The sequence below is a fragment of the Colletes latitarsis genome, chromosome 2, assembly GCF_051014445.1.
Source record: "Colletes latitarsis isolate SP2378_abdomen chromosome 2, iyColLati1, whole genome shotgun sequence".
Classification (NCBI taxonomy): domain Eukaryota; kingdom Metazoa; phylum Arthropoda; class Insecta; order Hymenoptera; family Colletidae; genus Colletes; species Colletes latitarsis.
This window is the reverse complement of record NC_135135.1, coordinates 26,639,101-26,661,845: the sequence shown is the minus strand read 5'-3', so window position 1 is coordinate 26,661,845 and position 22,745 is coordinate 26,639,101. Positions and strand designations below refer to the sequence as shown.

At 40.3% G+C, this 22,745-nt stretch overlaps 2 protein-coding genes across 8 annotated transcripts in view; one reads left to right on the top strand and one right to left on the bottom strand.

Moving 5' to 3' along the window:
• The window catches only part of LOC143351556 (uncharacterized), a 263,840-nt gene that overhangs the window by 219,640 nt on the left and 21,455 nt on the right, over positions 1-22,745 (bottom strand). The window lies entirely within an intron of this gene.
• The window catches only part of LOC143351555 (protein FAM13A), a 37,047-nt gene continuing 15,020 nt past the window's right edge, over positions 719-22,745 (top strand). For 2 of the 7 annotated variants that reach the window (XM_076783199.1, XM_076783195.1), the window contains exons 1-6: positions 3,713-3,886; positions 6,624-7,308; positions 9,116-9,292; positions 9,459-9,722; positions 10,472-10,853; positions 10,956-11,199. In XM_076783199.1, the coding sequence (XP_076639314.1) occupies positions 9,194-9,292; positions 9,459-9,722; positions 10,472-10,853; positions 10,956-11,199 (989 nt within the window). In that variant the 5' untranslated portion in view covers positions 3,713-3,886; positions 6,624-7,308; positions 9,116-9,193. Of the gene's footprint in view, positions 1,018-3,712; positions 3,887-4,318; positions 4,339-6,623; positions 7,309-9,115; positions 9,293-9,458; positions 9,723-10,471; positions 10,854-10,955; positions 11,200-22,745 lie in introns of those variants that run through there. The other 5 variants (XM_076783197.1, XM_076783196.1, XM_076783198.1 and 2 more) reach the window with 5 other exon arrangements.

Sequence of the window (22,745 nt, the reverse complement as noted above, 5' to 3'; positions counted from 1 at the left end):
TTATCATAGTGAAACGTAGCTGAGAATGTTATACAGGGTGTTCGTGGGAAAAATTTTAACGAGAGATTCTAGAAGCCAAAATAAGTCGAAAATCAAGAATACCAATTTGTCGATGGAGGCTTCGTTAAAAAGTTATTAATAATTAAATTCAAAAATCTCAAATCGTTCTGGAAAAATTATTTTCGGTTGCGGGGGTCAATTACAATCATTTTTGGTGAACAGACATACCCTCGAAATCCTACCCACTTTTGAGAAAAAAATTCGAAAAGGTGTGAAATTTTTCGACGGGAAAAAAAAATTTCAAATCGTTTTGGAAAAATTATTTTCGGTTGCGGGGGTCAATTGCAATCATTTTTGGTCATTAGACATACCCCCGAAATCCTGCGCATTTTCGAGTAAAAAATTCAGTTTGGTGGGAACTTGAAACGTTAATAACTTTTTAACGAAGCCTCAATCAACAAATTAGTATTCTTGATTTTTGTTTTATTTTGGCCTCTAGAATCTCCCATTAAAATTTCCCCCACAATTGGCTCAACATCCTGGCATAGAACGTCGTACTATCGTTGAATCGTAGTCATAGCAATCGATTCTGTTTAAACGCGACGTGCAACTAATATGGCGCATCTCGCTTCGGTGCCGGTATCTGGGATAACGGTAGCTACTCATAATTAACTCGATTGTGCTTCCTAAGTCGTGTTCTAATACATTTATTTTATTTTAAGGCTTCTAATCGAGACTTTAAAGCAACCATTGTGCTAGAGTATTACTTGCATCATGCGTTCGTGTATTTGCATATACTGTTCAGCAGTGTAAACGTAAACTTTATCGATCGGTAAACCGTTTATTTTCCGTACTTTCTGTTCGTCGGATAGCTGCTGGTGAAACGTTAATTCGCAGTGATGGAATTCGTTTGCTTCGAAGTTCACAACCTCAAAGTCTCCCACGAGTTTTAAAGAAAACGAGAATCGTCGTGCAAACGGATCAGAGAACGAGCATATCGGCAATATTAAGCACCACGTATGTTCTTACCTTATGATTACTTCGAACGTAAGAAGTCGCAACCGTTGCGTATGCATGCACATCTATTGGGAATAGAAAAGACAGTCGTAAGCGTCGAGTTAACCTCAACACGACGAGTAAGCTACTAGACTCAAAACGTACAGGAATTAAAATGGGAACGCGTGTCTTAATCCGTGGTTACGTGAAATAAAATAGCGTGCACGTTCGATGATCATGCATGTACATAGCTCCGAGGGGTCATTGCACGCCTATGTTCTATTCTCGTTGACACAGCATCGCGTTATGCAGATCGTTCGAGTAACGTATTACTACGCGTGGAATGTTCTACATAAAATTTTATATTTCGAGCATCGGTTTATGGCGGCCAAAGACATTCTAAGTTGTTTCTTAGGGGAAAAAGAGGAATGTGCAAGGTTGCGTGCTCGTTCGTGCGTGCCTAGTATTTTTCAGATACGACGATAAATTTCATGTTACAATTGGTATTTTCGAAGTCGTAAACGCAGGATGAGAAATGGTGAAATGGGTATAGAACTAGACGCGTTCTATCTCTATTAACTTCCACGGGAAAAATTCAAATCACACGTAATTGCGCTGGGGGAAAAGCTGATGCGCGAAATTTATGGGGGAAGTCACAATTCCATTCATGGAACTCGTCGACTCAATGGGGTTTTGAGGACACGTAGGGTAGGTTACAATCCCCTCCTATAGGGATGATCTAAAGTTGAAGGTCACGTATTCCCTTGGCAAAGTTCTACGCCCAATAAGAAATTCACTATTATATGTGGTAAACAAAACAACGTTTTTTCCAATGTTATACAGGGTGTTCGATAATCCATGGGAAAAATTTTGATGAGAGATTCTAGAGGCCAAAATAAGACGAAAATCAAGAATACTAATTTGTCGATGGAGGCTTTGTTAAAAAGTTATTAACGTTTAAAGTTTCACTCGTACTGAATTTTTTTCTCGAAAATGCACAGGATTTCGGGGGTATGTCTGTTCACCAAAAATGATTGCAATTGACCCCCGCAACCGAAAATAATTTTTCCAAAACGATCTGAAATTTTTTTTTCCGTCGAAAAATTTCACACTTTTTCGAATTTTTTTCTCGAAAGTGGGTAGGATTTCGAGGGTATGTCTAATGACCAAAAATGATTGCAATTGACCCCCGCAACCGAAAATAATTTTTCCAAAACGATCTGAAATTTTTTTTTTCCGTCGAAAAATTTCACACTTTTTCGAATTTTTTTCTCGAAAGTGGGTAGGATTTCGAGGGTATGTCTAATGACCAAAAATGATTGCAATTGACCCCCGCAACGGAAAATAATTTTTCCAAAACGATCTGAAATTTTTTTTTTCCGTCGAAAAATTTCACACTTTTTCGAATTTTTTTCTCGAAAGTGGGTAGGATTTCGAGGGTATGTCTAATGACCAAAAATGATTGTGTTTGACCCCCGCATCTGAAAATAATTTTTCCAGAACGATTTGAAATGTTTGAATTTAATTGTTAATAACTTTTTAACGAAGCCTCCTTCGACAAATTGGTATTCTTGATTTTCGACTTATTTTGGCCTCTAGAATCCCCCATTAAAATTTTTCCCACGGTTTAGCACAGATAAATTTTTTAAAAATTGGCTACATTGGTGTCACGTTTCCTCTATTAGGGTTAGGTCTTACAGAGTTCGGTAAAATGGTAATTGATAAACGATTGCAATTCTGATTAGTTATCAATTATAGATTACAATTTGTAATCGACATATCGCTATTAACTACGATTACACTACAATTACTAAATGTAATCTCGATTCATTACACCTACAATTATAATCACGATTATAACCTAGTTATTACAACTGATACTCTTTCGTGCATTCGTTACAAATTGATCGTGAATGTACGTAAAGCTTGCGAAATTTCATCAATTCGTGCATTTTATTAATTTCTAACACATGTAGGAAAAAAACTGATCGTATATCGAGCGTTCGTAAATTAGGTATTCGTAGTAACCAATTGATGCCAGAGGCCATAACGAATGTATTAACCAATTGACACCATTACGTTTGCTGCAGAAATCGCTGCATGGTTCGACCGTTCCGTATCGAAAAGGTTAAAAAGTCGAGTAACATAATAAAACATTAACCCTTTACCGTTACGAAAATATACTCGTCGTTAAATCCGATATATTAAAATCAACACGTTTTCGTATTCGCGAGGCATTCGCGAAACGAATCTGTTTAAACACAATTAAATAGTACGTACGGTGTGCAAGGGAACGTGAGATACATTTTTTAATAAATATTGACTCTCAAACGTACGAGCATTCTCGCGAGTCGGTAGATCTTCGATTCTCCTTGCTCTCATTTTGTTTTCTTCCGCCTCGGTCTTTCCTCGTTTCTTATCCTTTCACTGTCCCACCTTCGTTCTCTTATTCTTCGTATCGGTAAGTCTCGTTTTCTTTCGTCGATCCTTCGTTTTTCTCCCCCCACCGTGGGTCCAGGTTCCTTTCGGCCTCCCCTCTCCCCGCGCCCAGTAACTCGCTCTCCGCGCGAATGCTTCACGTGACCAGAACGGTCTATTGATTCTTGGAGGCAGTGCATGCGCCCTCGTCCTCGTGATATCTGCTGCCAAGGGGGTATTATAGGTACGCAGGCACGGTGGAGGCTCTGTGTCGTGTTCCGTTCGCCAACGACAGAGACGGACAAGAGGGGCTGTCGGGTACATAGTGACGAGGGGGTGAATCTGGGGGAGGGACGAGGACACGGAAGGGAGAATCTACAGAGGATAGTGGTCGTAGAGACGTAGTATTGTTTCGTGTGGTCGCTGGTGCATGGTCCGTTCTGATCGTTATGATTACCATAGTTTCCTTCAGGTACACATATACACACAGTTTGTCCCGTAAATTGGTGCTCGCGTTTGAAAGCTTTTCGTTTCGATCTATGCCTCGTGCCTACACGGGAACCTGTCCGTACACTCGGGGGAAAAGTCTGGTCGCACAACTGGAAACAGATGTGCATACAGTTACCGCATTGAATTTTTGTAACAAAGAAAAAGTGTAGAGGAATCTAGTCGAGTGGATGGCACTCGTCCCCTAAAGATAGTGTAGTTTCCAATATCGCGAACTTCCTGTTACCGACGATCGTGCGTCTGCCTTATTGCGGCCAAGTATTTCTTTTTTTTGCCACGGATGTACGAATGGCTACCTAGTTTGTTTACGTGATTTCGGTTTCTCGTTCTCTCGCCTGGTTCGCGTTCTTACGTTTGCCTTTGGTCGTGCAACTGACACGCAGTGCGAAGGTGTTGCTTCTATGTGTTTTTTGAAACGTAGGTGAATCCAGTACGCGTAGTTCGTTAATTTTGCTAGAATACGCGCGTGAATTCAGCTGTATTTCGGACAAGACGCGTCGCACGTTTGGCGACACGGGCTGGTCGGTCGATCGACATTATTTTCGCTCTGCTTTGACCAAAAGTAAACAATGCCGCGGTGTGTCGCGCTGCACGCCAGTCGTGTCACCATTGTGACGAAACTTCCTCACGGGAAAATTATTTTCTCGTTCGCTGTACCTATCGAATTAAACGCACGTTTCGTTCCAGTCGTGTGAAATATTGTTTGCCAGGGCATAGTCGGTGGAAACGACAGTGAAGTCACGAGTTAAGTGATATTCGAAGACAGGTGAATGAGAACAATCGAACAGAAGGACTTCGAGAAGAAGAACGTTTGTCGCGTTAACATCGATTACTGGAGTACAGTAATCGAAACGAACGTGTGTCGATTCCACCGACTGTACTTTCGTCGCGACGTCGAATCAACCGACGAATTGTTTTTTATTGCATCAGGCCAGTGACCCTTCGTAACGTAAATATTTAACGTATTTTTTTAATTATGATTGGTGATATGAGTTATCTTCTATGTTATAGTTTATTTCTGCTAGCGAATTGAAATTTCTTCACCAACCAATTAATGTAGATTCACGTTCGCGTAGTTCTGCGCCGAGGAAAGTTCTGGAACGGACGAAACATTCGCATTTGTCTTGCTCGGTAACAGCCACTGGTATTTCAATCAACTCGCGTTCGATCGAAAAAGGGATAACCTTGCGTTACCTGAAATTCTTTGCACTGTCGTGAGTATAGAATTAATTAAAGAATATACAGGGAGTTCGACCACCCCTGGGAAATATTTTAACGGGAGATTCTAGAGGCCAAAATAAGACGAAAATCAAGAATACCAATTTGTCGATGAAGGCTTCGTTAAAAATTTATTAACAATTAAATTCAAACATTCAAATCGTTCTGGAAAAATTATTTTCGGATCCGGGGGTCAATTACAATCATTTTTGGTCATTAGACATACCCTCGAAATCCTACCCAGTTTCGAGAAAAAAATTTGAAAAGGTGTGAAATTTTTCGACGGAAAAAGAAAATTTCAAATCGTTTTGAAAAAACTATTTTCGGTTGCAGGGGTCAATTACAATCATTTTTGGTCATTAGACATACCCTCGAAATCCTACCCACTTTCGAGAAAAAAATTCGAAAAGGTGTGAAATTTTTCGACGGGAAAAAGAAATTTCAAATCGTTTTGAAAAAATTATTTTCGGATGCGGGGGTCAATTACAATCATTTTTGGTCATTAGACATACCCTCGAAATCCTACCCACTTTTGAGAAAAAAATTCGAAAAGGTGTGAAATTTTTCGACGGAAAAAAAAAATTTCAAATCGTTTTGAAAAAAATTATTTTCGGTTGCAGGAGTCAATTACAATCATTATTGGTGAATAGACATACCCCCGAAATCCTACGCACTTTCGAGAAAAAAATTCGAAAAGGTGTGAAATTTTTCGACGGAAAAAGAAAATTTCAAATCGTTTTGAAAAAATTATTTTCGGTTGCAGGGGTCAATTACAATCATTATTGGTGAATAGACATACCCTCGAAATCCTACCCACTTTCGAGAAAAAAATTCGAAAAGGTGTGAAATTTTTCGACGGAAAAAAAATTTTTCAAATCGTTCTAAAAAAATTATTTTCGGATGCGGGGGTCAATTACAATCATTTTTGGTGAACAGACATACCCTCGAAATCCTACCCACTTTCGAGAAAAAAATTCGAAAAGGTGTAAAATTTTTTGACGGAAAAAGAAAATTTCAAATCGTTCTAAAAAAATTATTTTCGGATGCGGGGGTCAATTACAATCATTTTTGGTGAACAGACATACCCTCGAAATCCTACCCACTTTCGAGAAAAAAATTCGAAAAGGTGTGAAATTTTTCGACGGAAAAAAAATATTTCAAGTCGTTTTGGAAAAAATATTTTCAGTTGCAGGGGTCAATTACAATCATTTTTGGTCATTGTACATACCCCCGAAATCCTACGCATTTTCGAGAAAAAAATTCAGTACTGGTGAAACTTTAAATGTTAATAACTTTTTAACGAAGCCTCCATCAAAAAATTGGTATTCTTGATTTTTGATCTATTTTGGCCTCTAGAAGCTCTCGTTACAATTTTTCCCATGTACAGAACGTTTCTCTTGCACGTCCGAGTATCTTCGTGATTTTTGGTGACGCGAAACAACGTATCAGGACAAAATTTATAGATCGTTCGCATTTGATTTCAGAAAGCAGACGCGGTAAAAGCTCGGATAAGCACGTGGACCATGCCAGGGCAAGGAGCGAAGTGGTGACCTAAAACTCATCCCCGGCCCTGACCCTCGATGCTTACGCTACGGCTGGTGTCGACTCACTTCTTGAAGCAGCCATAGGCAGTGCCCTTCGCCTCAGAGAAAGGGCCCGCTATGCAATGTGCCGTGATAGGGATATGAACCCAAAACTAATCGAGTCAATCGTTCCCATTTTAACGTCGTATCGGTTGCCGGCGTCGGCTTAAAAGTTTTAAACTATTTGAGAGAGGTTCCGCGCGGACTACGTCGTCGACGAAGAACACTTCTTCGCCGACGTATTCTCAAATCGAGAATTTCGTGCTCAAGCAACCCCGTCATCCTGGTCCCCGTGAACCATTTACCTCCGCCCCCTCCCCCCACACACATCGTTCCTTACCCTACGTTCGTACAATCTCTGTCCGTTCTCTTCATCTATCGACCCCCAGCTCCCTGTGATCGAAACTCCGTAGCTCGATAAGTGACCGGTGACGTATGAAAGGAAGAGACGACTCATCGCGAGGACAACCAACCCGAATCGACGACAACCAGCCAAGAGAAACTTGCGGAAGGTGTAGCGCGAGGACAAGCTGCCAGGCTGAACTCCGTTTATTTCAATCTGTGGAGGATCGCGAGGGAGTGCATTGTGAGTTAATTCCTATTTCTAAAGCTTCGTTCCCACTGGTCGATCGCCGGACGCGACGGACAAGCGATGTTCGGTGGTTGACTGAAAGTTAGATCCTCGTTTCACGACGAGAAATCGGGGATCCCCCAGATGACGATCAGCAAGTGTCGAAACCGAATTCTATTTCGAGTTAACAAAGGACCATACCTGGGTGTCAATTTTACTTTAATCAGGAACGTTTTCACGCGTTCGCCCAACAGTCGGCAACCAAATTGAAACTGAATTGCATTTTAAGAACCTGAAAACTTAAAAACAATTGTTCGATCGGTTGCTATGTGACATTGTCTCATCTGACCGTGGAGAACAGCAAGTATTTCGAACCCAAAAACTAACGTTTATAGAAACCATATAATTCGACATTTTAGGTTATCTGTAACAGTTATTCCGAATCGAAACAGTTTTCGACCAGAACTTTCATACAGGGTGTTTGGCCATCTATGGGAAAAATTTTAATGGGAGATTCCAGAGCTCGAAATAAGACGACAATCAAGAATATCAATTTCTTGACTGAGGCTTCATTAAAAAGTTATTGAAAAATTAAATTACAAAATTCCAAATCATTTTGGAAAAATTATTTTCGGTTGCGGGGATCAAATACAATCAATTTTTGTGAATAGACATACCCCTGAAATCCTGCACATTTTCGAGAAAAAAATTCGAGAAGTTTTGAAATTTTTCGACAAAATTAAAAAATTTCATATCGTTTTAGAAAAATTATTTTTGGCTGCGGGGATCAAATACAATTAATTTTGGTGAATAGACCTACCCCTGAAATCCTACTCATTTTCGAGAAAAAAATTCGAGAAGTTTTGAAATTTTTCGACAAAATTAAAAAATTTCATATCGTTTTGAAAAAATTATTTTTAGTTGTGGGGGTCAATTACAATAATTTTTGGTCATTACACATACCTTCGAAATCCTACCCACTTTCGAGAAAAAAATTCGAGAAGTTTTGAAATTTTTCGACAAAATTGAAAACTTTCAAATCATTTTAGAAAAATTATTTTTGGCTGCGGGGGTCAAATACAATCATTTTTGGTGAATAGACATACCCCTGAAATCCTGCGCATTTTCGAGAAAAAAATTCGAGAAGTTTTGAAATTTTTCGACAAAATTAAAAAATTTCATATCGTTTTGAAAAAATTATTTTTAGTTGTGGGGGTCAATTACAATAATTTTTGGTCATTACACATACCTTCGAAATCCTACCCAGTTTCGAGAAAAAAATTCGAAAAGTTTTGAAATTTTTCGACAAAATTGAAAACTTTCAAATCATTTTAGAAAAATTATTTTTGGCTGCGGGGGTCAAATACAATCATTTTTGGTGAACAGACATACCCCCGAAATCCTGCGCATTTTCGAGAAAAAAATTCAATACTGGTGAAACTTTAAACGTTAATAACTTTTTAACGAAGCCTCCATGAACAAATTAGTATTCTTGAGTTTTGTCTTATTTTGGCCCCTAGAATCTTCCATTAAAATTTTTCCCTGGTTTGGTTGAACACCCTGTACGACGATTTGAAACAATTATTTTCTGAACTCTCGCAAGCCCTAACCATAATCCTTTGACACATAACGATTGTTCTGACGGATTTTGTTAAACGGTCGCGATCAGACAATAGGGATCGTTGTGCTCGATGCACACGCTCGACGGTTTATTTACACGAGTTAGAGGACGCGGTCGTTGTCGCAGTCCTCTCGTATTATGAGAATACGACGCGTAGAAAGTTTATCGATCGCAAGCCACTCACGAAGAAACGTTATATAGCAGGTACCCTTTGTTCGAGGCGCGATCGTCGACCGTTAATAAACGTACGCTGGGTAGCCGAAGAGATTGCCCCCCTGGATGGAATTCGCATTTGGCGAACGTAATTTATGGAAAAGGTTATTTCGCTGCAATGCCTCGCTTCTTGCAATTAAATCCGGGCCGTCGGATTTAACACGGGTAATTGTTTTCCTTGTTAACACGAAATTAATTCACAAAGGACAGGGAGCAAAAATAATTGGTAGAGTATCGACGTTCACTTTTCTATCGAATTGTTTGAATATCATCAATATATGTGTCGTATCAGTCCCGTCGCTATCAGTAATTGAAACGCCGTTGTTTCCAGTACGAGCCGACCGGGCGTGAAAGTAGAAGCTCGTTTGTCCGTTCTGTGGTCCGTTTAATGGGGGTAGAGAAAAACTCTGGTGTTTGTCGGTTTGATCAGTGCGGCAGCGGGTCGCGGTGTAGGCAAAGTGGGATGAGACGCCCTCAGCAAGATCATCATCATCAGCATCACCACAACAACCACCACCACAACCACCATCACCATCACCATCACCACCATGGATCTTCGACGAGCCCTACACGCTCTAGACAAGCACTCGACAAGGTAATATACTCTTTAAATCTAATTAATGTTTCTTTCCGCCATCGATATTGTTTTCGAGAATGGTAACTCTTTACGTTTCATGCGATCAAGCTAAATTTTACATTACGCTACTTGTTTTTCCAGGATTAAAATTTTTACGAACCAAACATAATCATACATAAATTTTGTATCGCTTTCATAAAACGCAGAGGAAATTCTAAATAAATACTCTCCCCTGCTGACTTGAAGTCCCGTGGCAGGAGCGCGAGAAAAGTAGAAGGGATACACCGATTCCCACGTACACGTTGAACTCTGGTTCGCTATTCGTCGCGGCAGTTACACACTCGTCTGGACTGCCTGAGTGCAAGGGAGCAGCATAGATAGATGGGCGGTCCGAGCCCTCTCGCCCCCTCTTGCCGTCCCGCGGGACTTCAAGTCAGCGGGCCACAGTACATCGTTCGCAAAATAAATAAACGTTGGTTACGCTGCGTTTCTGAGAAGAAGGAACCTTCGAGTTGTTGTGACGGTTCCGCTCTAGCTCGCACGAGCAGCGACCGTTGGAGTCGCTGACGTAATCGCGTAGAAAAAAAATTTCTCTTACGAAAGTACAATGATACGTAAATTTCAGCCTGTGTTCCAAACTTCTTTCGCATCGGTTTAATCGTATCGCGAAATAAAACTGAACGTTTCACAGTTTCCTCGATATGTTTGCTACGGTAAACGGTTTTCGTTGCTATTTGCGATTACAATTGGACGATACTTGACCGAAGGACGAGTCCCGTTTGGCGAAAGTGAAACGCGTACTGGCGATATCGTTGCTGGGCCGTAACGGCGGATCCACGAGGATATTCGGCGCGCGGCTGGACCTGGTGGAGTCGTACCTCGACACGGGCGTGCCGTTCGTGGTGCACCGACTGTGCAGTTACATCGAGGCCCATGGATTCCAAAGCGCCGCCGTGTTTCGTCTGTCCGGAGGTAGCCCGAGATTGGCCGAGAGGCTGAGGGCAGCCTTCGAGAGAAGAGGCGATGCCGACTTGGAAGCGGCTGCGTGTCCACCGACCGCGGCGACGCTTCTACGCCAGTATCTCAAGGAGCTGCCGCAACCTGTCGTCCCATCGACGCTCGTTGCCAGGCTGCTGACCATTCATGCTCGTAAGCGTTTCTATTAATCCTGTAAACCCATTGTTAGCTCTAAAACGATACGCGAAATTTACAAAAGCACTTTGCTGGATGGGGGTACATTATCGTTTGCAGAGAATTATGGGAACGATCGGGATCGTTGGATCGGTTTGACGAAAGAGCTTCTGTCCAGCCTACCGTCCTCTCACTATCGCTTGCTCGGCTACCTGGCGATCTATCTGAGCAAGTACGAAGCCAGGCATGGACGAGGCGCCGGCGTCTGCGGCGTATTCGCACCCGTGATCCTACCTCACGTGCCACCTGCCACCACGCTCCTGAGGGACATCCTTGCTGAGGCGTCCGAACTCTTTCCCGACTGGTAAGTTATCAATTGCTCTGTACTAGGGTAAATGACACTCGTTCAAACGTTAAATTTATTCAAAGATAATTAGATATTCTACAGGAGAGGACAATCTTGCCACGGTGGTGCCTTGGTTATTGACCGACGCTCCAGGTCGAAGGGAGTTAGCTCTTCCAGTGTATCTTATGGTAGATTTAAGAACGTAAACACAGGTGGCCGCTCAGATAAGCGCCCGGGATGCCAGTTCCAAGAACAAGCGGGGGAACCGGCAAATTTCCAAGGCATCGCTGTGTATTCTGTAGTCCGCATCTTCTCGTTCTTTTCTTCCTGTCAGTTGACACTTTTGGTGATGTCCAGTAACGACCTGACTCACGTGAACTATCGTTATTGGTTGGACTGCTCGCAACTACAATTCCATCGCCTGACAAAGGATGTGAACGAAACGTATAGGGACAGAGTAGGATAGGGCAAGACTGAGAGGCATTGGTGTAACCGTACGCTTAAAATACTACCCATGAATAGAACAAAATCTCTCGTGGTTATGGAGACCCTACTGTTATGTAGCGTGACGTCAGAGCGGGCCTCTATGGTGGAAATAAGGCGGCGCGTAGACCTTCTCTCCTTGCCCTTGCCCCGTTTAGTTTGTTGGTGCCTAGCCAACAAGTCATCTCTGAGTAGTACGTGTCTTTCTACAATTCTTGATATTTCTATTAACCAGTTAACTGTGTCGCTCCGTCTTGAAAGTGCGAATTTCTGTGTGTCACGAAAATCGATGACGAGTATAGTCGTCAAGCACAGTTAACTGGTTAAAGCATATTTGATAAAGATATTCGTTCCGATTATTAGTAAATGCAATAACGATAAAGTTACGGTGTGGTTGACGTTAGCTGCGAACTCGAGCTTTCAATGGTTCTTTTGGCAGCCACTGTACATCGCAATCCCGTTTGTCCCTAAATAGCTGATATCTATTCCAGCGTGGTGCAATAAAATGATTTGTTAGAAAAAGAAAGAAAGGATAAACGAGTTCACGATTCGTACGGACCCCGTGTTAGAAAACACACGTTGCGAGGCAATTACGAAACGGGCCATTATCGCATAGTTAGCACTCGCCGGAGCTAAATCGATCGGTCCACAACCTACGCACGTTGTAAGCACGTGCCGACGGCGCTGGCGTCGGATTCACTCGCGTGCATCGTTCGACGCGAGTCGAATTCGGTCCCTCGGTACGAGCAGGTACGATTCTTTCCGTGACGAGTGCTTCGAAACACGCGAAGCACTTCGTGTAATCGAATAATAATTATGTTAATAAATTTATAAAGTCAGCGAAGAACTTATTAATGTTTACTATCTTTTAGGAATTTGATAAAACGGATATCGACGTCGATGGTTGTTTCACAAAATAAATTTTCCTCGTTCCCCCATACGTTTCTGGATTGTTTGTGCTCAATGTCAGATAAAGGTCATGCTGTCATAGATCGAGGAACAGGTCTTGACATTTACTATTACACCACGATGATAAATATGATAATTTTTAGGGATTGATAGTTCAAACGTGATAGAAGAGGCCTTGCAGTATGCTTTTCCATAATAAAATTTCTCTTATTACAATATCTTTCTTGCAGGTCGGAAAATGAAAAAGAATTGTTCTCGATAAACACACTCTGCATTGTAATTATTCAATTTAACGAGGACGGGGGATATTGTTTTTATGAACACGATTTCAGGGCCCCCGAGGTTAATTGACCGTTAGGTGAAATTTTAGCACAGTGAAACTTTCACCGATCGTGCGTCGCGTGCATCGAATTCTTTTCTATCGGCTCGTGCGTCAGCGGAATTTACATCCGTAGAATCATTCGCCGACCTTCTGCGATCGATGTCAATAATCGATCGTGTGGCGTTCGTCATCCTGTTGAAAATACGCGTCGTGGACCTGATGTAACCTTGCTTAAATTATTCAACGTCGACGGACGTTCTTGACAGTTCCATATTTATTTTCCTTTGATGTTCGAGGAGCCCGCTTCTCGCATAACAATATCGCGAATTCCTTTTTCCCGCAATTCGCCATATCGAATAACCAAAATACGTATACGAGAAAAAAAAACACGTATATTAATTATAATGTATTATTTTTAACGGGAAAGGCTAGAAGATTTCTTTAGAGTAATTTCTGTCGAGGAGCCCCGTAGACAATACAACGTATATCATCTTCGATTCCAAGCAATTCGACCTACGACACCTCTGACACAATACCCACATAGGTACAATTAACGATTAAAACCAGATACCTATCTCGGTATCGATTGCACCCGTCGTGACAAAGAAATGTGGCGCTGCGTCGCTGCGGTGTGAAAACTTGTGAGAATCGTAGGAGGATAGAAAAGGAGAGGAGGGCCTTCTAGCAGGCCCTGCCTTAGACAACTGGGATATTGGGAAGTTGATCGAAGAATCTAGATACAGGGTGTTCGGCCACCCCTGGGAAAAATTTTAATGGGGGATTCTAGAGGCCAAAATAAGACGAAAATCAAGAATACGAATTTGTTAATTGAGGCTTCCTTAAAAAGTTATTAACGTTTAAAATTTCACACGTACTGAATTTTTTTCTCGAAAATGTGCAGGATTTCGGGGGTATGTCTATTCACCAAAAATGGTTGTAATTGTCCCCTGCAACCGAAAATAATTTTTTTAGAATGATTTGAAAATTTTTTTTCCCGTCGAAAAATTTCATACCTTCTCGATTTTTTTTCTCAAAAGTGGGTAGGATTTCGGGGGTATGTCTATTCACCAAAAATGGTTGTAATTGTCCCCCGTAATCGAAAATAATTTTTTTAGAATAATTTGAAAATTTTTTTTTCCCGTCGAAAGATTTCACACTTTCTCGATTTTTTTTCTCAAAAGTGGGTAGGATTTCGAGGGTATGTCTATTCACCAAAAATGATTGTAATTGTCCCCCGAAACCGAAAATAATTTTTTTAGAATGATTTGAAAATTTTTTTTTTTGTCGAAAAATTTCACCATCTTCCCGATTTTTTTTCTCAAAAGTGGGTAGGATTTCGGGGGTATGTCTATTCACCAAAAATGGTTATAATTGTCCCCCGTAACCGAAAATAATTTTTTTAGAATGATTTGAAAATTTTTTTTTTTCGTCGAAAAATTTCACACTTTCTCGATTTTTTTTCTCGAAAATGCGCAGGATTTCGGGGGTATGTCTATTCACCAAAAATGGTTGTAATTGTCCTCCGCAACCGAAAATAATTTTTTTAGAATGATTTGAAAATTTTTTTTCCCGTCGAAAAATTTCACACCTTCCCGATTTTTTTTCTCAAAAGTGGGTAGGATTTCGGGGGTATGTCTATTCACCAAAAATGGTTGTAATTGTCCCCCGTAACCGAAAATAATTTTTCCAAAACGATTTGAAATTCTTTTTTCCCGTCGAAAAATTTCACACCTTCTCGATTTTTTTTCTCAAAAGTGGGTAGGATTTTGGGGGTATGTCTATTCACCAAAAATGATTGTAATTGTCCCCCGCAACCGAAAATAATTTTTCCAAAACGATTTGAAATTTTTTTTCCCGTCGAAAAATTTCACACTTTCTCGATTTTTTTTCTCAAAAGTGGGTAGGATTTCGAGGGTATGTCTATTCACCAAAAATGATTGTAATTGTCCCCCGCAACCGAAAATAATTTTTCCAAAACGATTTGAAATTTTTTTTTCCCGTCGAAAAATTTCACACCTCGATTTTTTTTCTCAAAAGTGGGTAGGATTTCGGGGGTATGTCTATTCACCAAAAATGGTTGTAATTGTCCCCTGCAACCGAAAATAATTTTTCCAGAACGATTTGAAATTTTTGAATTTAATTGTTAATAACTTTGTAACGAAGCCTCCATCAGCAAATTGGTATTCTTGATTTTCGTCTTATTTTGGCCTCCAGAATCTCCCATTAAAATTTTTCCCAGGGGTTGCTGAACACCCTAAAGCAACCAAGGGGTCGAGCGCTTGTGAGAGCGCGATCCCTCTGGTGGCGAACATAGGAGGCAACGCGACAGAAACAATCAGTATTTATAACGCTTCGAATGTGTTGGAAGTTTTTTTTTCTATTCGTTCAATGAACTTTAGTTTGATATTAAATATGAAAAAGAAGTTGCGTAACAATGAAGTTTACATAACTGTGAAAATTGCTATAAGTAGGTCTCATTGCTCGTCTATCATTCGATTAGAACTTTGCCTATCTCTATTCAACAATGGGTCAATCTGGTGTAAGGATTAGGTTCACAGTCGATTAGATCGATATTATACGCGACGAACAATACTTGATCGGGGTTAATATCGTTTCATCGATCTTTTTTTATAACAATTTTCCGATCGAAAATTACATATTAAACCAAGAGGATCGGTGTCGTTTGCTCGTCCAACAAATTTTCCATTGTGATCCGTTGCAGCGTTGTATTCCGAGAATACCGGTTCCTTAGATCAGCCACGTGGCGCAATAAAGGCGATGCACTATTCAAGTTACATTAGGTTCGCCAACGAACCATTACAGCTTCTGCAGATTTCGCTGAAGTTTCGGCGGGATCGTTTTCTCGCGGCAAAAATTTCACTTCGATACTTCGGAATTGCGCAACAGTCTATTCACGGCGCTGCTCGCGATAATATCGTCGTTATTTTTATAACAAATTGTTTCAAGCAGTAAACGCGAAAATTTATTTTTATTCCACGCTTCACGCCTCGTACATTGTTATTTTAATTCATAACTTTTTATAAGTTACGTGTCTTAATAAATAACCTAATTAAACAATATTGCAACACGTGAGTTTAAAGTGCCGGTCACCGGTGACCACCACGGCAGTCAACCGTGTTAATAGAAGAAAAATATATTTTTCAACTAATATTTAACGTAGTCTACGTATCTTGCGTTACTATAGTCCGTATCGATGTCAAGTGCAAATAAATCGTAAATTAAATTCGTTCAGTCTTGGCGTAGGTTACTGTTATAATTACTGGCACAAATAGCGTAAGCTCGTTAGCTTAAGGTGTCAGAGATGCTTGTTCGTTTTAGATGGAAGAGATACGTTCGTGCGTCAGATGAAATGACCTTGACATAGGCGAAATATTTCGTCCATATATCACATGTGATGTGGCAAGGTAACCCTACCCACATATTCTGGTTGAATTTATCTTAACTTCGCCGGCAAACTGCGCAGTTTCTCGGTTTAGCTCGAGGGGATAAACCCAAAATATCACGACACGTGATCACGTAATTCACAGTTCGATCGGAAACGTATTTCCTCATATTATTCCTAAATCTTTGCCCGTTGACGAATCAAAATTTCTCGCCAAAATGGCGCTTACCATTCCGAGTATAATTTTATTCCGATCTTTCCGTCGAAAATTTCTTACCGCGTTCCATTCAAATCGCAGAATTTATCGGCCATGGTTTTCACGGAAAAGACCGTTAAACGATACCGATGTTTTCGAAACCGAAAATGTATCGAGAATCGTCAAAATCTTCCGAGAATCGAGTTATATTTTAAAGTACAAATTTTTGCATCTTCGTTAAAGAAATATTAGGAGCCTCAGGTTGGAAGTGAATTGGTTTATAGGTTATGTATTCCGTAGCGTCGATAAAACAGTCGACGAATCGTTCGTCGGTAAACTCGCCAACCTTGAGCCTGTCCGCAAGATTCGTTGTTGCCCCCGTTCACCCTGAAGAGAAACGATTATACAATCAACTTCCTGAATCGGTGAGAGTTGAGAAAAATTCTCCCCCGTAAAGTGCACGCGAAATGGAAAATTCCAGCGCCCTTAGCCTTCAAGCTGTTTTCACGACGCGTATCCGATCCAATTGATTATTCACGGGCGGTCGAAACGCGTCGGTGAATAAATTTGAATGCTTACGATACTACATCACACGTGGTCTCGACTACATTACAACCTTCTTTATAAAAACTAGGATAACAAAAAACTTGAAATTTAAAGATAACTAAATCGAGAATCATAATTTACCGCAAGGAAAACATTTTGCCAGCGCACATAAAAGCACAGAATGAAACGGGAATCTTATAAATGTGTTTCGAAATGAGGCTCGTCGATCTGCATTTAATTAGAAAGGTTTTTCTGAGAATAGCATCGATGAATTGTTTGTTGGTTCGACTCCATGTTGTAAGCAAGTCCTAGCAAGAATGCGCGGTATTGGAAAAACTACGGCTAATAATATAACATCTTCATCAAGAATCTAGTGTTGAAAGAAACGTTAAATTCCAGGTTAAATATATAAAAAGAAAGAACTCTGATCGTACCAGTACTTTACTTTTTTTGCAATAGGTTAGGTTAGGTTATAGTGCACGTGTATTTGACCAGTATTTCGTACGATTAGAGGATTGGTCATTTCGAGCACCTATAATAAAAATATTTAAATTGACAGGTTCCGTAAGTGAAAGCTAGAATCTTTGAAATTTCCTTTCGTAGCGTCCGACAACTTCGCAGAGCATTCGCCAGTTTCGATTTTCTATGGTGCATGTGCGTGTAATTATTACAGATTTCGAACCTTGATTGAATAATATGCGACGCATCATGTGAATACTCGAGTCTAGCGAAACGATCTGTAGATATCGAATTGGTATTGATTGGTATTCGTGACTACATATTGAACTTGATCTCGCAGCTAGTCACGAGTGATCGTGTCCAACAGCGTCTCTGGTCGTTGCAGCGTCTCTTTGCATTCTGCTCATTCAAGGCAGCGATCCAGCAATGACGTAACTTCCCTAATAGGTTTCGTCGGGTTTTAAACATGGCCATGTATACACACGGCTACCCGGAATCGTATAGTGTGTTTCTGTATCCGTATTCGAGGGAAGAGCAGTTCGGTACGAGCCGGTTTCGGCGGGACGCGTGTCTGCCAATGAAAATAAGTCCTCTCTCTACGCGAAGCTCAGTCGTGCATTTGACGTACAGATCGAATCGTCGATACGCCTATGGATGCGTTCTAATTAACGTAGTATCGTTTACCTAATTAAAATCTCGAAAATAGTATTATAGTTCATTACGAATGAAACTGTTTTAGAGGGTTTTTTTTGCCTATTTTTTGGTAAATATTTTATTTTTCGTTTCGTAGTTCCGACTCCATTGTGAAAGATCGTTCGTAATTCAATATTTGTTAGTTTTAGAAACTTTTTTGTAACCCCATACTGAAGAGGGCCGTAAATCAACGGTCGAAACGTTTTGTGATAACAAACCACGCGTGTAAATGCTACCAGTAACCGTATTTATTGTTTCAAAAAGAGTATATGTAGCTTCGATAATAAAAGAAAAAATAAGCCTCAGGGTATTCGATAATAAAATTAAGATACAAGTATGCTTTATGGTTGAATAATTGATACGCTTGTATTTTTACAATACAGAAACTTCAAAGTGTAGTATTATTATGTAAATAGTTGCAAATCAATTTGCTTTGAGAATTTAACTTTGTCCATCTTCATTTAACTTTGTCCATAAACATTTGCTTCGAATTTTACCCGTGACACGATGCTTTCTCAATCATTCTCCCAATCCTAACCTAAAAAGCTGAATGAGATCGTAGTCGAGCTATTAAAAGTAAACCATTGTTTACTATCTAAGCCATGTGTTTTTGAAAGTTTTTATATCGGAAATAAAAATAGATACACGTATGTTTTATGGTTGAATAATTGATACGCTTGTATTTTCACAATACAGAAACTTCAAAGTGTAGTATTATTATGTAAATAGTTGCAAATCAATTTGCTTTGAGAATTTAACTTTGTTCATTTTCATTTAACTTTGTCCATAAACATTTGCTTCGAATTTTACCCGTGACACGATGCTTTCTCAATCATTCTCCCAATCCTAACCTAAAAAGCTGAATGAGATCGTAGTCGAGCTATTAAAAGTAAACCATTGTTTACTATCTAAGCCATGTGTTTTTGAAAGTTTTTATATCGGAAATAAAAATAGATACAAGTATGTTTTATGGTTGAATAATTGATACGCTTGTATTTTTACAATACAGAAATTTCCAAGTGTAGTATTATTATCTAAATAATTGAAAATCAATTTGCTTTGAGAATTTAACTTTGTCCATCTTCATTTAACTTTGTCCATAAACATTTGCTTCGAATTTTAACCGGGACACGATGCTTTCTCAATCATTCTCCCAATCCTAACCTAAAATGCTCAATGAGATCGTAGTCGAGCTATTAAAAGTAAACAATTGTTTAACGATCTAAGCCATGTGTTTTTGAAAGTTTTTATATCGGAAATAAAAATAGATACAAGTATTCTGCATTTTTACAATACAGAAATTTCAAAGTGTAGTATTATTATGTAAATAGTTGAAAATCAATTTGCTTTGAGAATTTAACTTCGTCCATTTTCATTTAACTTTGTCCATAAACATTTGCTTCGAATTTTACCCATGATACGATGCTTTCTCAATCATTCTCCCAATCCTAACCTAAAAAGCTCAATGGGTTTCGTACCCGGAGATCGTAGCGAGCTATTAAAAGTAAACAATTGTTTAACGATCTAAGCCATGTGTTTTTGGACGTTTTCATATCGGAAATAAAAATAGATACACGTATGTTTTATGGTTGGATAATTGATACACTTGTATTTTTACAATGCAGAAACTTCAAAGTGTAGTATTATTATGTAAATAGTTGAAAATTAATTTGCTTTGAGAATTTAACTTCGTCCATTTTCATTTAACTTTGCCCATAAACATTTGCTTCGAATTTTACCCGTGACACGATGCTTTCTCAATCCTTCTCCCCAACCTAACCTAAAAAGCTCAATAGGTTTCGTGCTCGAAGATCGTAGCGAGCTTTCAAAAGTAAACAATTGTTTAACGATCTAAGCCATGTGTTTTTGAAAGTTTTCATATCGGAAATAAAAATCTTCATCGTGGTCCAGTTTCTCGACACTGTTTATCAAATTATTTGGATTGTTGGTTGGTGAAAAATTAGTATTAAGGAATGTTCCAAGTATTTTCTTTGACTTTATTTCACACTTAAAGCACATTAATTGCCCGTGGTCGAACGTTCGTCGAGGTACGTTGTAAATCGTTCGAAGCTGGTTTCATCGATAAAACGAAGTTTCAGGAAATGCGTTTTCGTCCCGAGTGTTCGCGGTCGAGATGAATCTGCGCGTCCTGTTGCGATTTTACGAGATGTAGTTCCCCGCTAAATGTACATCGTGGACCAAAAATAACGTCGTTGACGTCAGGATGCTAAATGCGCGATCACAAGGTGCCTAAGCATCGGGGCAACGAGAACCATTCGCCCGCCGTAACTCGTTATTTCGTACAAATAACAGATGGTCAGTATCGAAAAAGCATCAATTCACAGGTTTCTCTAGACAGTCTAATTGTTAATACCTATAGCAAGATAGTAAGCAAATATTAAGAAGACACGGTGTAGTTGACAATATTTGTAAATCAAATAAGATAATACTGGTTAACAGCGAATAAGTATTAAGGCTTAATGTTTAAAAATGAGAAAACTGATCTACTTATTTTCTGCATTTAACGATTACGATATGCCGCCAAAAATACATCCGTATTTACCGAATGACTAAATGAGTTCATAATTGGTGTGAAAACATTTTATCGTTTACAACTTCGTGTGTATTTGCGGTCGGAAATAATGTATTATGTCCTCGGTCTTTATCGGTGTTGTCATTCATCACAGGATTCGCTTGTTTAACGTTTTAAGATTTTATTTAATGCCTCTGCAGACCTTATAATTCTTGCGGGATATCGAGCACGAGACACGTTACAAATTATCGTAGACACGTGTTAACACAATTCCGGAAAGTACGGTTTTCAGAACAGCCGTTTATTTAAATTTAATTATAGTATATTTTAAATGATATAGAAACCGTATTGTATACATAATACGTGTCTTTGAAACGTCTATAACAAATGAACTTTAACACAAAATGTTATCACACGACAGAAAAGACCGTGTCGCGTCTGACTCGAAACGATCTAATTCTCCTTTCGAGATGTTTGCGTCGACTGGCGCACAAGCGGTCAGAGACTGGCTAAATTTTACCCGAACAATAAATAACCATCAACACCGACGTACTTTATTCGTTGGAACAGTCGAATTTAAGTTCGCCTGAGTATTTTTCTTAAACATAGACCTTCCATCGAAACAGTCGCTACATTAACCGCGAAGTTGTTGGCTGCAAGACAAGCTTCGAACCGGTTCTGAGGTGTTTGTATATTCTGACGCACCGTAGGAAACCACGCGTGGCTCGCGAGCGCTGCTTATCAACCATTGCGAAGAAAAGGGGACCGCGAGACGCTTCCTTCCTACGCGTTCCTCGGGACGTCGCATAAAATTTTTTTAGGGGTAAACGCACGTCGTTTTCTCGACGGTTGTCGAGCTTGCATTGGGGAAACGCTGTCGTTGGCAGTTCACCCGAGCGATCGTGATTTTGAAATCGATCGCTGGCGGTCCGCGATTGCCGCGAAATCATGTTTCCCTTCTCGACGACGGGCACGGACGGAGAAAGGGTTTCCATTCGATCGGTCGAGGCTGTCACGTGCGCATAATACGGCCTCTACGGAAAGCAGAGTCACGCGCAAAGGCGCACACCAAGATCGGTGTCAGTTGCAGCGGCGCGAGCGCGCCATAATATAGACGAGGCGCGACCGGCGACTGGCGCAGTCTGATTTCCGACTCGCTCGTGGCAGCGTGAGCGTTCGTTCGGTGCTGAGGCGTGTTCAACGCATCGTCGAGACCCGCGGTAACGTGGCGCGCCCGTGAACGTGAATCGTGCGAAATACATACGTTTACCTTGGCCCCTGTGCCACGCGACGCTTTTAAGCGGATCTGCATTTCTGTTATGCGCCGTGCGGTTATCTGCCGTTCACGAACGACCGCGCGTGCTTGAAACTCCCGTTTCAGTGCGGCTTCGGGTACGTGTTGTGTGCGTTTGTCCAACGAAACTGTGTACCCTAGCCGTTACCACAGCCGATCGAAGACACTCTCTTTCTATCTATCGCCATCTAGTACTACGAACAGACAACCATAAAGACCATAAATGTTTCATCGAATCACCGAGAGACTCGTCTTCGCGCCGGTGGTCCGCCATTGGAAAAGAAAGTTGGTGTTCGTGATTACATGAGTGGCCGCTACCGGGAAAAGGGATTCGCGTGCAGTGAGTTTTCTACGTTTTTTTTTTTTGTACATTTTTTTGTATATATATGTATTTTTTTTTTTTACTGCAGCATGGCAACCGAACACGCGAACGTAGGTACGAATCTATGCCATATTTCTTGAGGAGTCGCGTGGTCATACTCCCCCATGTTAACTGTATCTCACTCGCTCTCGTTCCTTCGCACCTTCGTCATCGGTGTACACAAAGTCGAGAAAGCTGGAGAGCAGAGACCGCGAACATTTCGTTCGTACAATAGACAACGTAGACGAAACGTGTATCAAATACACGATTCTCGTTTTCATTTAACAAGTAACGGATACGAGAATTGTTTATAATTTAAATAAATATGGATCCCATCACGTAACAAACCATTACTTCGTACAAAT